Below are 13,132 nucleotides of genomic sequence, written 5' to 3'. Positions count from 1 at the left end.
GGCAGGGGCTGACGGCCGTGCCCCCAGCTCCGGGCTGCAGACGGCGGTGGTGGTGCTGGCGCTGCCCAGCCTGGCCTGGCTCCTGGCCCTGCTCTCCGTCAACAGCGACGCTCTCCTCTTCCACTACCTCTTCGCCGTCTCCAACTGCCTCCAGGTGACCGGGGTCCCCTATAGCCCCCATACCCCCCCCACCCCCTACACCTCCCCCCCTCTGTCCCTACATCCCCTACACAGTTATTGCCCCCGCCCATGGCTCCCCGTATCTCCTGTGCCTCTCTATACCTTCTGCCCCCTATACCTCCCTGCAACCCTATACCTTCCTATGCCTCTATAGCTCCCCGTGCCCACTATACCTCCCTGCAACCTCTGCTCCCTATACCTCCCTATGCCTCTATACCTCCCCATGCCCCCTATACCTCCCTGCAGCCCCTGCTCCCTATACTTCCCTATGCCTCTATATCTCCCCGTGCCCACTATACCTCCCTGCAACCTCTGCTCCCTATACCTCCCCATGCCTCCTATACCTTCCTATGCCTCTATACCTCTCTGCAACCCCTTCTCCATATACCTCCCTATGCCTCTATACCTCCCCATGCCCCCTATACCTTCCTGCAACCCCTGCTCCCTATGCTTCTATACCTCCCCATGCCTCCTATACCTTCCTATGCCTCTATACCTCCCCATGTCCCCTATACCTCCCTGCAACCCCTTCTCCATATACCTCCCTATGCCTCTATACCTCCCCATGCCCCCTATACCTCCCTGCAGCCCCCGTATCCTTTGCATCCCTCTGCCCCCTATACCTTCCTGGGCCCCTATGCCCCTACACCCCCCTACACCTCCTTTACCCCATCACCCTCTGTGCCCACACCACCCCTATAGCTCCCTATAGCTCCCTATAGCTCCCTGAGCCCCCGATACCCCCATCCCCCATACCTGTGTCACCCTATACCTCCCCACACCCCGATACGTCTCTGTACCCCCGTGCCCCTACACCCCCGGGCGCCGTGCCCCCCCCTATAGCTGCCCAGCTGGGGACACCCATGGGGGCGGGGGGGGGTGACAGGACAGGGGCACCCGGGAACGAGCCCCCGCCTGGTGGGGACCAGGGGTCCCTCACCTATTCTGGGGGGGCACCCAGGGGGCACAGGGGGTCCCTTGGCCTGTTGGGGGTGCCAGTGGGGGGCACCCAGTGGGTATGGGGGGTCCCTCACCCAGTTAGGGGTGCCAATGGGGAGCACCCAGTGGGTATGGGGGGTCCCTCACCCAGTTAGGGGTGCCAATGGGGGGCACCCAGTGGGTATGAGGGGACCCTTGCCATATCCAGGGTACCAATGGGGGGCACCCAGTGAATATGGGGGGTCCCTCACCCAGTTAGGGGTGCCAGTGGGGGGCACCCAGTGGGTATGGGGGGTCCCTCACCCTGTCCAGGGTGCCAGAGGGGGGCACCCAGTGGGCACGGGGGGACCCTCGACCTGCCTGGGGTGCCGGCCCCCCCCTCCCCGCCGCGGCCCCCTGCCCACGTGCCCCCCCCTCTCCGCCCCAGGGCCCCCTCATCTTCCTCTTCTGCGTGGTGCTGAGCAAGGAGGTGCGGAGGAGCCTGCGGCTCAGCTGCGCCCGCAGGCGCGGCCCCGATCCCGCGCTGGCCACCAAGTCCACCCTGACCCCCGTGAGTGCCGGGGGGCCGGGGGGCACCGGGGGGCGAGGGAGGGGCGGCCGCCCGCCGCGGCCGCCGTGACCCCGTCCCCGCGGCAGGGCTTCGGCTGCGGCAGCACCTACGTGGCGGGGCGGCCGCTCCCGGCGCCCGGCGGCGGCTCCAGCGGGTCCCTGCACAGCACCGCGCGATCGGGCAAGAGCCAGCACAGCTACATCCCCTTCGTGCGCCGGTACCGGGGGGGGGTTAGTGGGGTGGTGGGTGGTGGGTGGTGGGGTGCTGGGGTGGTGGGTGATGGGGGGTGGGGCGTGGGGGGTGGGGTGGTGGGTGCTGGGGTGATGGGGTGGTGGGTGCTGGGGTGGTGGGTGATGGGGTGATGGGGTGGTGGGTGATGGGTGGTGGGTGGTGGGGTGCTGGGGTGGTGGGGTGCTGGGGTGGTGGGTGATGGGTGGTGGGTGATGGGTGGTGGGTGCTGGGCTGGTGGGGTGCTGGGGTGGTGGGTGATGGGGGGTGGGGCGTGGGGGGTGGGGTGGTGGGTGCTGGGGTGATGGGGTGGTGGGTGCTGGGGTGGTGGGTGATGGGGTGATGGGGTGGTGGGTGATGGGTGGTGGGTGGTGGGGTGCTGGGGTGGTGGGTGCTGGGCTGGTGGGGTGCTGGGGTGGTGGGTGCTGGGGTGGTGGGGTGATGGGTGGTGGGTGCTGGGGTGGTGGGGTGCTGGGCTGGTGGGTGGTGGGGTGGTGGGTGCTGGGCTGGTGGGTGATGGGGTGATGGGGTGGTGGGTGATGGGGGGTGGGGGGTGGGGTGGTGGGTGCTGGGTGGCGGGTGCTGAGTGGTGGGGGGTGGGTGATGGGTGGTGGGTGCTGGGGTGCTGGGGTGCTGGGGTGGTGGGTGATGGGTTAGTGGGGTGGTGGGAGATGGGGTGATAGGTTGGTGGGGTGATGGGTGCTGGGTTGGTGGGTGCTGTGGTGATGGGGTGATGGGGTGGTGGGTGCTGGGGTGGTGGGGTGCTGGGGTGATGGGTTAGTGAGGTTGTGGGGTGCTGGGGTGGTGGGTGCTGGGGTGATGGGGTGATGGGTTAGTGGGGTGGTGGGTGCGCTGGGTGGTGGGGGGTGGGGAGTGGGTGATAGGTGGTGGGTGGTGGGGTGGTGGGGCGCTGGGGTGATGGGTTAGTGGGGTTGTGGGGTGCTGGGGTGATGGGGTGGTGGGTGGTGGGGTGATGGGTGGTGGGTGCTGGGCTGGTGGGGTGATGGGGTGGTGGGTCATGGGGTGATGAGGTGGTGGGTGCTGGGGTGGTGGGTGATAGGTTGGTGGGGTGGTGGGGTGCTGGGTGCTGGGTTGGTGGGTGGTGGGGTGGTGGGTGCTGGGTGACAGATGGGTGATGGGTTGGTGGGTTGGTGGGTGCTGGGTTGGTGGGTGCTGGGGTGGCGGGTGATGAGGTGGTGGGTGATGGGTGGTGGGTGGTGGGGTGGTGGGTGCTGAGTGATGGGGTGGTGGGTGGTGGGGCAGCGTGGTGGTGGAGCAGTGCTGTGATGGGGCGGGGTGGCGGGATGCTGGTGGCTGGTGGGGTGGCAGGTTGGCGACGTGGCAAGGTGACGGGGGCAGGGTGCCGCTGGGTGCCACTGGGTGCCACTGGGTGCCACTGGGTGCAGGTCTCCCCTCTCCGGCAGGGAGGACTCGGGGCTGGCGGGCAACCCGGGGCAGCGGGCGCTGGCCGAGCCCGGGGGGCTCTTCCTCGACGCCCAGGACCGGCCCGAGGGTAGGGCCACCGCGCGTGCAACGAGTGCGCCCGGCCTCAGCCCGGGTGGGTGGGCGGGGGGGTGTCCCTGGGAACCCCCTGACCTGTGTCCCCCGCCCGCGCAGAGCACGACACGGACTCGGACAGTGACCTGTCGCTGGAGGACGACCGCAGCGGCTCCTACGGCTCCACGCACTCCTCCGAGAGCGAGGACGAGGGCCCCCCCGCCGGCTGGGACGCCCTGCCCGGGCCCCCCCTCACCCCCCCCGCCCCTGGTAACGCCAGCCTGGGGGGCACCCAGTGGGGATGGGGGTCCCTCGGCCTGGCTGGGGTGCGGATGGGGGGCAGCCAGTGGGGATGGGGGGGGGGGTGTCTCTCACCCAGTCTTGGGGGGCACCCAATGGGTTTGGGGGGGTCCCTCGGCCTGTCCAGGGTGCCGGGGGGCACCCAGTGAAGATGGGGGGTCCCTTGCCCTCTCTGGGGTGCCAATGGGGGGCACCCAGTGGGTCCCTCACCCAGTTAGGGGTGCTGATGGGGGCACCCAGTGGGGATGGGTGGGGGTCCCTCGCCCTGCCCGTCCCAGCAGCCCCCCCCCTGCCCGCAGGTGACAGCCTGGTGGCCCCGGGGCGGCCGTACTGGCCGGGGGAATTCGTGACGACGGCCAGCGAGAGCGAGGGGCACGGGGGCAGCGAGACCCTGCGGGTGGAGCCGGCGGGGGGCGAGGGACCCCCCCGGGGCGAACCCCCCCGCCCCAACGGCGAGGCGCTCCCCAGGGACCCCCCGCTGCTGCCCCTGCCCCACCCCCACAAAGGTACGGGGTGCCCCGCACCCAAGCGGGTGTCGTGGGGTGGGGGGGGTGGGGGGGGACACCGAGGCCGGGACCCCCCCCAAACGCCGGGCGATGCCCCCACCCCACAGGCATCCTGAAGAAGAAGTGCCTGCCACCCATCAGCGAGCAGGGCAGCACCCAGCGCCTCGGGCCCCCCCCGCCGCCCCCCGCGGGCACCGCCGCCTCCTCGGGCAGCGAGGGCAGCAGGGTGGGGGGCACCCCGGCCCCCCGCCCCCGGCAGACCCTGCAGGAGCAGCTCAGCGGCGTCACCCCCATCGCCATGAGCATCAAGGCGGGCACCGTGGACGAGGACTCCTCCGGCTCCGAGTGAGTGCCCGACAGATGGGTGCGAGGGTGGCCGTTGGGTGCCCGTCGGGTGCGAGGGTTCCCACTGGGTGCCCGTCGGGTGCGAGGGTGGCCGTTGGGTGCCCATCAGGTGAAAGGATGGCTGTTGGGTGCAAGAGTGCCTGTTGGGTGCCCATTGGGTGCCAGGGTTCCTCTTAGGTGCCCATCAGGTACAAGGGTGCCTGTTGGGTGCCCATTAGGTGCCCGGGTGCCCATCAGGTGCAACGGTGGCTGTTGGGTGCCACCTGGTGCCAGGGTGCCTGTTGGGTGCCCATTAGGTGCCGGGGTTCCCACTGGGTGCCCATTGGGTGCCAGGGTTCCTCTTGGGTGCCCATCGGGTGCCAGGGTTCCCACTGGGTGCCCATTGGGTGCCAGGGTTCCTCTTGGGTGCCCATCGGGTGCAAGGGGTCCCACTGGGTGCCCATCAGGTGCAAGGGTGGCTGTTGGGTGCCAGGGTGCCCGTTGGGCACCCATGAGGTGCAAAGGTGGTTGTGGGGTGCCCATTAGGTGCCAGGGTTCCGTTTGGGCACCCATTGGGTGCAACACTGCTTTTTGGGTGCCCATTGGGTGCCACAGTTCCCGTGGGGCACTCACTGGGTGCAAGGCTGGCTGTTGGGTGTCCGTAGGGTGTTGAGGGCTCCCACTGGGTGCCCGAGTGCCTGTTGAGTGCCCACTGGGTGCCGGCGTGCCCATCGGGTGCTCCTTGGGTGCAAGGGTGCACGCTGGGTGTGCGGGCTCCCATTGGGTGCCAGGGTGCCCGTTGGGTGCCCACCAGGTCTAACAGTGCCCATTGGGTGCCCATTGACCGTCCATTGGGTGCCCATGGGGTGCCCATTGACCATCCGTTGGGTGCCCGTTGACTGTCCATTGGGTGCCCATGGGGTGCCCATTGACCATCCGTTGGGTGCCCGTTGACTGTCCATTGGGTGCCCATGGGGTGCCCGTTGACCATCTGTTGGGTGCCCGTTGACCATCCGTTGGGTGCCCATTGACCTTCTGTTGGGTGCCCATGGGGTGCCGAGGTGCCCACGGGGGACAGGGGGGGTCGGGGTGGCATCGGGGTGGGTGCCGGGGGGGGCTCCCTCACTAACCCTCCCTCTTCTCTCCTCTCCGCCCCCCCCCCCCCGCCCAGATTTCTGTTTTTTAATTTTCTCCATTAACCCGCGGGGGCCGGGGGGCTCCTGCCCCCCCCCACCCCCTCCATCACCCCCCCCCGTCCGGGCGAGCGCTGGGTGCTGCGGGCACGGAGGGCACCCTGGCACCCGCCTCGCCCCCGATCACGCATCTGTCTGTCTTGTTTTTTATCCCCCCCCCCCCGACCCTTCGTGCCCACCCCCTGCCCGTGTCTGTCCCCCCCCCAGGAGCGACGAGACCTCCATCTAACGGGGACACAGCGGGCACCCCCTGCCCGTGCCACCACGCCAGGGACACCGGGATGGGGGGGGTGGCACCAGGATGGAGGGGGGGCACTGGGACGAGGGGTGGCACCGAGACGGGGGGGGGGGGCACCAGGAGAGGGCACAGAGCCGCAGACCCCCCCCCCATTGCACTTTGGATCCTGGCAGGGATTTGCCCCCCACCCCGTTGGCACCGGGGCGGGGGGGGGGGAATGTGGCATTGGGTGCCCCCCACCCTGCCCCCCCCGCATCGTCCGCAGCCCCCATGCCCGGTGGAGGGTTTTATTTAAAAAATACATGAAAAATACAAAAAAAAAGGATATATAAACCCCCCTCCCTCCCACGGTGCCAACCCCCCCCAGGTGGGGGGCAGGGGGGGCACAGGGCAGAGGGGGGATTAGTTGGGGGGTGCAGGGATGTCTGGGGGCCCCCCAATACTTTGCCCCCCCCCCAGGGGTGAGGCTGAGGCGGTGGCACCCAGGGGTGGGTGTTGGGGGGAGGAGGGACCCCTGGGTGCTGGGAAGGGGGGGGGGGGCGGGGGGGATTTCCTACTGCTGACGTGACCTTTTGTAATTAAAGCAAAATCCAACCTGCGCCTCTGCCTCCTCCCGGGGGGGGCCCAGTTCTCTCCCCCCTCCCCCCCCCCGTGCCTCAGTTTCCCCAGTTCCCCCCTTCCTCACCCACACACCAGGACGGGGGGGGGGGGGGGGGGGGGGGGTCCGGGCACCCTGAGCTCCTCTGGGTGCGTGGGGGGGTCACCTCGGGGTGCTGCTCACTGCCGTCTTCCGGGGGGGGCGGAGGCGGCTGGGGGCGGGTCCGGGTTTGCACCCCGAGCCAGCGGCCGGGGGGGCTGCCCGTGCTGCCCCCGCACCTGCAGAGGGGAGAGCAGCCGTGGGGAAACTGAGGCACAGGGGGGCAACCCCCTGCCCCCCCCCCCCCCCCCCCCCAGCAGCACCCATCCTTACCTCTGGGCGCGGGTGCCCTCCCACCCGGTGCCGCCCCCCCCGCCGGGGTCCGGCCGGGCGCCCTGGGGATGGCGCTGGGTGCGGGGGGGCGGCTGGAGGGGACGGGGACGGGGACGGTGGTGGCCCTGGCGCGGGGCTGGCGGGTGGCGGGGGGGCAGGGGGCAGTGCCCCCCCTCGCCTTCGGCTGGCCTGGGGAGAGAGGGGGGCGTGGGGGCACCTGGGGCCGGGGCGCCCGGACCCCCCCCGCAGCCCGCGGCCAGGCCTGGGGGCAGCTGTGGCTTGGCCCCGGGGCGCTGGATCCCTGGTGGGGCTGGCTCCGCTTCTGCCCCGTGGCCTGGGTGCCCCATGGCGGGGGTGCCCCATAGCACGGGTGCCCTGTGGTGCAGGTGCCCCATGGCGTGGGTGCCCCATAGCACGGCTGCCCTGTGGTGCAGGTGCCCCATAGCACGGGTGACCCATGGTGTGGGTGCCCCATAGCACAGGTGCCCTGTGGTGCAGGTGCCCCATGGCGGAGGTGCCCCATAGCACGGGTGCCCCATGGTGTGGGTGCCCCATGGCGTGGGTGCCCCATAGCACGGGTGCCCTGTGGGGTGGGTGCCCCATGGCGTGGGTGCCCCGTGGTGTGGGTGCCCCGTGGTGTGGGTGCCCTGTGGTGCAGGTGCCCCATAGCGCGGGTGCCCCATGGCGCGAGTACCCCCCATGGCGCGGGTGCCCCTGCCCAAGGAGCTGCCCGTGCCCGGGCTGTCCCCGTCCCCATCCCGGTCCCCGTCCCCGCAGAGCCGGTACCTGCTGTCCCTGCCCGCGGGGGCTCCGACTTGCCCCGGGTCCCAGCCCCCTGCCCCTGGGGAGGGCAAGGCCGGGGGGGGCCCACCCGGCTGGGGGGGGGCACCCTGGCACCGGAGGGTCCCTTCGGCGCCGCTGTGGGGTGACAGCTGGGCGAGACCTGGAAGCAGAGAGGGGGGGACGGGGACACCGCTCGCCGGCTGCCCACCACCCAGCTGGGGGGGCCGCGGTGCCCCTCCTGGGGACGTGAGGGTGGCGCTTGGACCCCCCCCACCCCAAGGCAGGTTTGGGGGGGGGGGGTCTAGGACTTCAGCCCTGGGGGGATCACGGTGTGTGGGGCCATACTGGGAGCACTGGGACCCCCCCATACCCCCCAAGGTGTCACCTACCTTCCGGGTGCCGGGGATGTTGGTGGCAGCGGGGACACCCCGGGGCTTGGCGGGGGGCCGGACGGCGGCGGGGGGGGGTCCCCGCGGCTCCACGGTGGGCAGCAGCGCCCGCACCGGGCTGTCCTTCACCACGAAGGTCTCGCGGCGGGGGCTGCGGGGGCTGCGGGAGGGGCCGGCGGGGGACAGGTGACATTGCTCCAGCTGTGCCGCCAGGCGTGTGGCCTCCCGCACCATCTCCTCCAGCCGGGCACCGCTCAGGGGGCTCCAGCGCCCGCTGCCCCCCCCGGCCCCCGCCCCAGCCGGGCTCTCCTCCTCATCCTCTTCTTCCTCCCGGCTGCGGGGTGAAGGCCAGCGTTAGCCCTGCCCGGGCTCCCTCAGCCACATCCCCCGTGTCACCCACCACCGGGAGATGGCACGTCCCCCCCCACGCCACCCGGGATGCCCGCCGTGGGGTGGCGCGTCCCCCATGTCCCCCGTAATGCCAGCTGCGGGGTGGCACGGCTCCCAGCACCCCTGGGGCCCCAGCCATGGGGTGGCACGTCCCCCATGTCCCCCAGGACCTTGGCAATGGGGTGGCACGTCCCCCATGTCCCCCAGGACCCCAGCCATGGGGTGGCACGTCCCCCATGTCCCCCAGGACCTTGGCAATGGGGTGGCACGTCCCCCACGTCCCCCAGGACACAGGCCACGGGCTGGCATGTCCCCAGTGATGCCAGGCCCTTGGCCATGGGGTGGCATGTCCCCCAGGACCCCAGCCACGGGGTGGCACGTCCCCCACGATGCCAGGACGCTGTGAATGGGGCGCGATGTCCCCCACGTCCCCGCCTCACCTGTCGGAAGGGGACAGGAACCCAAAGTCGAAGCTCTCCTCGGTGACAAAGCGGACATCTGGGGGGACAGGCGGGGTGAGCCCCGGCCCCCCAGCACCGGAGAGGGGACACGGGGGGGACACGGCGCTGGCGCTGCCCTACCTCGCTCCTCGGCCATCGCCTCCGCCTCGGCCCGCGGTGCCGGCACAGGGGCTGCCTGGCGGTGAGTGGGGGGTGACCCACGGACCCCCGCCCGCGCCCCCCACCCGTGTCCCCGACCCCCGGCCCCAGACCCCCGGCGGGGCGCCCGGGTGGCACCAGCCAGCGCCCGGGGACGGCACCCGTGGGTGCCGGGGACAATCGGGGCTTTGTGCCACCGGGGACGGCACCGCCGGCACGGGCACGGCGCGGCCCGGGGGGGGCCAAACCGGGGGAGCCCCGCGCCCCCCACCCGGGGAACCCCCCATCCCGGGGGGACCCCAGCCCCACACGGAGGGGGTCCCAGCCGCCACCGCGGGGTCCCAGCCCCGCACCCCGAACCCCGGGGGGACCCCAGCCCCACACCCTGGTCCCGGGGGGGCGGGGGGGCCCAGCCCCACGCCAGGGGACCCCGTCCCCACACCGCGGGGTCCCGGCCCCGCAGCCCGGTCCCTGGGGGTCCCCGGCCCCACACTCAGAGGGTCCCCGCCCCCCCGGGGGGTCCCAGCCCCGCACCCCCATTCCGGGGGGGTCCCCCCGGCCCCGGGGACCCCATCCCCGCCCCCCGGGCACCCCCAGCCCCCACCGCGGGGTCCCCGCTTCCCGCCCCCGTCCCGTGGGTCCCGGTTGGCCCCGCCCCGCTCCCGGTTGGCCCCGCCCCGCTCCCGGTCCTCCCCCGCCCCCCCGCCCCGCTCACCGCCCCCGGCTCCCGCTCGCCGCTCGCGCGCGGAGGGGGGGGGCGTGTCCCGGCGGAGGGGGCGTGGCCTCGTTCGAATTCCCCCTCCCGTGCGTCACAATAGCGGCGCGCCCGCCCGCCGCGCGGATTGGCCCTCCGCCTCGGGCCCGCCCCGCCAACCGCGCTCTCCCATTGGTGGCCGCCGGAAGGGGGCGTGTCCCCGGAAGCGCGCGGCGGCCGGGGCCCTTCCGCCGCCGCCGGCAGCAGCAGCAGCAGCGGCATGGCCGCCGTCCCGCCCGACTCCTGGCAGCCGCCCACCGTCGCCATGGAGACCACGTAAGGGGCGGGGCCGCTCGCACCGGCACCGGCACCGGCAGCGGGCGGCCGCTCCCACCCCCTCGGCCCCTTCTCCGGCACCGGGAGCACCTCGGTCCCTCCCCACCCCCCCGGTGCCGGGCAGCCCCCGGTGTCCATTACCCCCAGTCCCCCCGGTACCGGACAGCCCCCGTTATCCCGCAGTACCACCCATTCCCGGTTGTCCCCCCGGTACCGGCCACTCCCCATCCTCCCCGGTACCGGGCAGCCCCCGGTGTCCCCCCCCGGGTCCCGGACAGCCCCCAGTTCCCCCCCCCGGTACCCGGCAGCCCCCGGTGTCCCCCCGGTGTCCATTAGCCCCCAGGCCCCCCGGTACCGGACAGCCCCCATTGTCCCCCAGTACCAGCCAGTCCCGGTTCCCCCTCCCGGTCCCGGGCAGCCCCCGTTGCCCCCCCCCCCCCGGTCCCGGGCAGCCCCCGTTGCCCCGCTGCTCCCAAGCACCCCCCACCCCTGCCAGCCCCGCGTGCCCCCTGGGTCCGGTCCGAGCCCCGGCAGGGGGACACCATGGGGTGACCCCCCCCCCGGTGCCGGTGCCGGTGCCGGTGCCGGTGCGGCGGCAGGATGGGCCCGCTGGTGCTGGAGCTGTACTGGAAACACGCGCCCCGCACCTGCAAGAACTTCGCCGAGCTCTGCCGCCGCGGCTACTACAACGGCACCAAGTTCCACCGCGTCATCAAGGACTTCATGGTGCAGGGGGGGGGACCCCACCGGCACCGGTGAGAGGCACCCACCCCCTCGGCCCCCCCCTCCCCCCCCCGCCCGTGCCGGGGGTCCCGGCTGACCCCGACCCCTCCCCAGGCCGCGGCGGCGCCTCCATCTACGGCAAACAGTTCGAGGACGAGCTGCACCCCGAGCTGAAGTTCACCGGTGAGCAGAAACCGTCACCAGGAGGTCAAAAACCCGGCCGTGGGGTGGCACGTCCCCCACGTCCCCCAGGACGCAGGCCACGGGGTGACATGTCCCCCCTGATGCCAGAATTTTGGCCATGGGATGGTGTGTCCCCCAAGACCCCATCCATGGGGTGGCATGTCCCCAGTGATGCCAGAACCTTGGCCATGGGGTGGCATGTCCCCCAAGACCCCATCCACGGGGTGACGTCCCCCAGGACCCCAGCCATGGGGTGGCATGTCCCCCGTGTTCTCCAAAACCTGGGCCGTGGGGTGACATGTCCCCCATGGTGCCAGGACCTTGGCCGTGGGGTGGCGTGTCCCCTAGGAGTCTGGCCATGGGGTCGCTTGTCTCTCACATCCCCCAAGACCCTGTCCATGGGGTGGCACGTCCCCATGATGCCAGGCCCTTGGCCATGGGGTGGCATGTTCCCCCAAGACCCCATCCATGGGGTGGCTTGTCCCCCATGATGCTAGAACCTTGGCCATGGGGTGGCATGTCCTCCATGTCCAAGACCCCATCTGTGAGGTGGCATGTCCCCCATGTCCCTAAGACCTGATCCAAGGGGTGGCACGTCCCCATGATGCCAGGCCTTTGGCCATGGGGTGGCATGTTCCCCCAAGACCCCATCCATGGGGTGGCATGTCCCCCATGATGCTAGAACCTTGGCCATGGGGTGGCATGTCCTCCATGTCCAAGACCCCATCTGTGAGGTGGCATGTCCCCTAAGACCTGATCCAAGGGGTGGCACGTCCCCATGATGCCAGGCCCTTAGCCATGGAGTGGCATGTCCCCCATGATGCTAGAACCTTGGCCATGGGGTGGCATGTCACCTGTGTCCCCCAAGACCCCATCCATGAGGTGGCATGTCCCCCATGTCCCTAAGACCTGATCCAAGGGGTGGCATGTCCCCATGATGCCAGGCCCTTGTCCATGGGGTGGCATGTTCCCCCAAGACCCCATCCATGGGGTGGCATGTCCCCCGTGATGCTAGAACCTTGGCCATGGGGTGGCATGTCTTCCATGTCCAAGACCCCATCTGTGAGGTGGCATGTCCCCTAAGACCTGATCCAAGGGGTGGCACGTCCCCATGATGCCAGGCCCTTAGCCATGGAGTGGCATGTCCCCCATGATGCTAGAACCTTGGCCATGGGGTGGCATGTCACCTGTGTCCCCCAAGACCCCATCCGTGAGGTGGCATGTCCCCCACGTCCCTAAGACCTGATCCAAGGGGTGGCACGTCCCCATGATGCCAGGCCCTTGTCCATGGGGTGGCATGTTCCCCCAGGACCCCATCTGTGAGGTGGCATGTCCCCCGTGATGCTAGAACCTTGGCCATGGGGTGGCATGTCCTCCATGTCCAAGACCCCATCTGTGAGGTGGCATGTCCCCCACGTCCCCTAAGACCTGATCCAAGGGGTGGCACATCCCCATGATGCCAGGCCCTTGGCCATGGGGTGGCACGTCCCCCATATTCCCCAGAGCCCCATCCACGAGGTGGATGATACCAGGTCGTAACCAAGCCCCGAAGCAGAACGTTAACTCCGTCCGTCCCTCTGTCCGTCCGTCCGTCCCAGGCGCCGGCATCCTGGCCATGGCCAACGCGGGACCGGACACCAACGGCAGCCAGTTCTTCCTGACGCTGGGCCCGGCGCAGTGGCTGGACGGGAAGCACAGCATCTTCGGGAGGGTCTGCCAGGGCATGGGGGTCCTGGGCCGCCTGGCCATGGTGGAGACCAACGCCCAGGACCGGCCCCTCGACGACGTCAAGGTCATCAAGGCGTTTCCTTCGGGGTAGGGGGGCTGCGGGGGGGGGTTGCGGCGTCACCGTCGTCATCGTCATTGTGTCGTCCGCCCCCTGCTTTGTAGCACTCGGTTGTAATAAAAGAGGTGGGAAGTGGTGGTCACCCCCCTGCCCCCGCCGTGGTGGGATTTGGGGGGGGGGGGGGGCTGTGGGGGGGGGAGGTGGCCCTGTCATGGTTGGGGACCGGGGGGCGCGCGTGCGTGTGTGTCCCCCCCCAGGGGAGTGCGTCCCTGCAGGCAGCGGCTGGCCATGGCGGGGATCCCCCCCCCATCCTGGGGACACGGA

General features: G+C 71.1%; 3 protein-coding genes across 5 annotated transcripts in view; 2 read left to right on the top strand and 1 right to left on the bottom strand.

Annotated features, from left to right (window-relative positions):
- The window catches only part of CELSR2 (cadherin EGF LAG seven-pass G-type receptor 2), a 36,342-nt gene extending 29,851 nt beyond the window's left edge, over positions 1-6,491 (top strand). Inside the window, exons 28-35 of one of the 2 annotated variants that reach the window (XM_075521665.1) lie at positions 28-154; positions 1,547-1,669; positions 1,756-1,886; positions 3,322-3,410; positions 3,515-3,664; positions 3,994-4,200; positions 4,308-4,545; positions 5,925-6,491. In XM_075521665.1, the coding sequence (XP_075377780.1) occupies positions 28-154; positions 1,547-1,669; positions 1,756-1,886; positions 3,322-3,410; positions 3,515-3,664; positions 3,994-4,200; positions 4,308-4,545; positions 5,925-5,946 (1,087 nt within the window). In that variant the 3' untranslated portion in view covers positions 5,947-6,491. Of the gene's footprint in view, positions 1-27; positions 155-1,546; positions 1,670-1,755; positions 1,887-3,321; positions 3,411-3,514; positions 3,665-3,993; positions 4,201-4,307; positions 4,546-5,924 lie in introns of those variants that run through there. The other variant, XR_012778477.1, reaches the window with a different exon arrangement.
- Positions 6,229-9,866, bottom strand: PSRC1 (proline and serine rich coiled-coil 1). Of its 2 annotated transcripts, none has more exons than XM_075521668.1 (7): positions 9,802-9,866; positions 9,069-9,119; positions 8,928-8,985; positions 8,098-8,431; positions 7,712-7,868; positions 6,926-7,114; positions 6,229-6,831 (listed from the first exon to the last, which is right to left on the bottom strand). In XM_075521668.1, exons 2-7 carry the CDS (start codon positions 9,082-9,084, stop codon positions 6,716-6,718), a joined length of 870 nt encoding a protein of 289 aa, XP_075377783.1. In that variant the 5' UTR covers positions 9,085-9,119; positions 9,802-9,866; the 3' UTR covers positions 6,229-6,715. The 2 variants fall into 2 exon arrangements, with proteins under 2 accessions (XP_075377783.1, XP_075377782.1); XM_075521667.1 differs by having other exon boundaries at positions 9,069-9,123; positions 9,802-9,858.
- A 136-nt stretch (positions 9,867-10,002) lies between these two features.
- PPIL1 (peptidylprolyl isomerase like 1) lies at positions 10,003-12,960 on the top strand. The gene is given in 5 exon segments (XM_075521523.1): positions 10,003-10,116; positions 10,716-10,848; positions 10,850-10,871; positions 10,954-11,022; positions 12,621-12,960. Coding segments are annotated over 5 exon segments (501 nt in total). The 5' UTR covers positions 10,003-10,060; the 3' UTR covers positions 12,842-12,960.
- The last annotated feature ends 172 nt before the right edge of the window (positions 12,961-13,132 follow it).

This window comes from Mycteria americana, chromosome 20, assembly GCF_035582795.1.
Source record: "Mycteria americana isolate JAX WOST 10 ecotype Jacksonville Zoo and Gardens chromosome 20, USCA_MyAme_1.0, whole genome shotgun sequence".
NCBI classification, from domain to species: Eukaryota; Metazoa; Chordata; class Aves; order Ciconiiformes; family Ciconiidae; genus Mycteria; species Mycteria americana.
The sequence above is the reverse complement of the archived record's forward strand: the minus strand, read 5'-3'. Positions and strand labels throughout refer to the sequence as shown.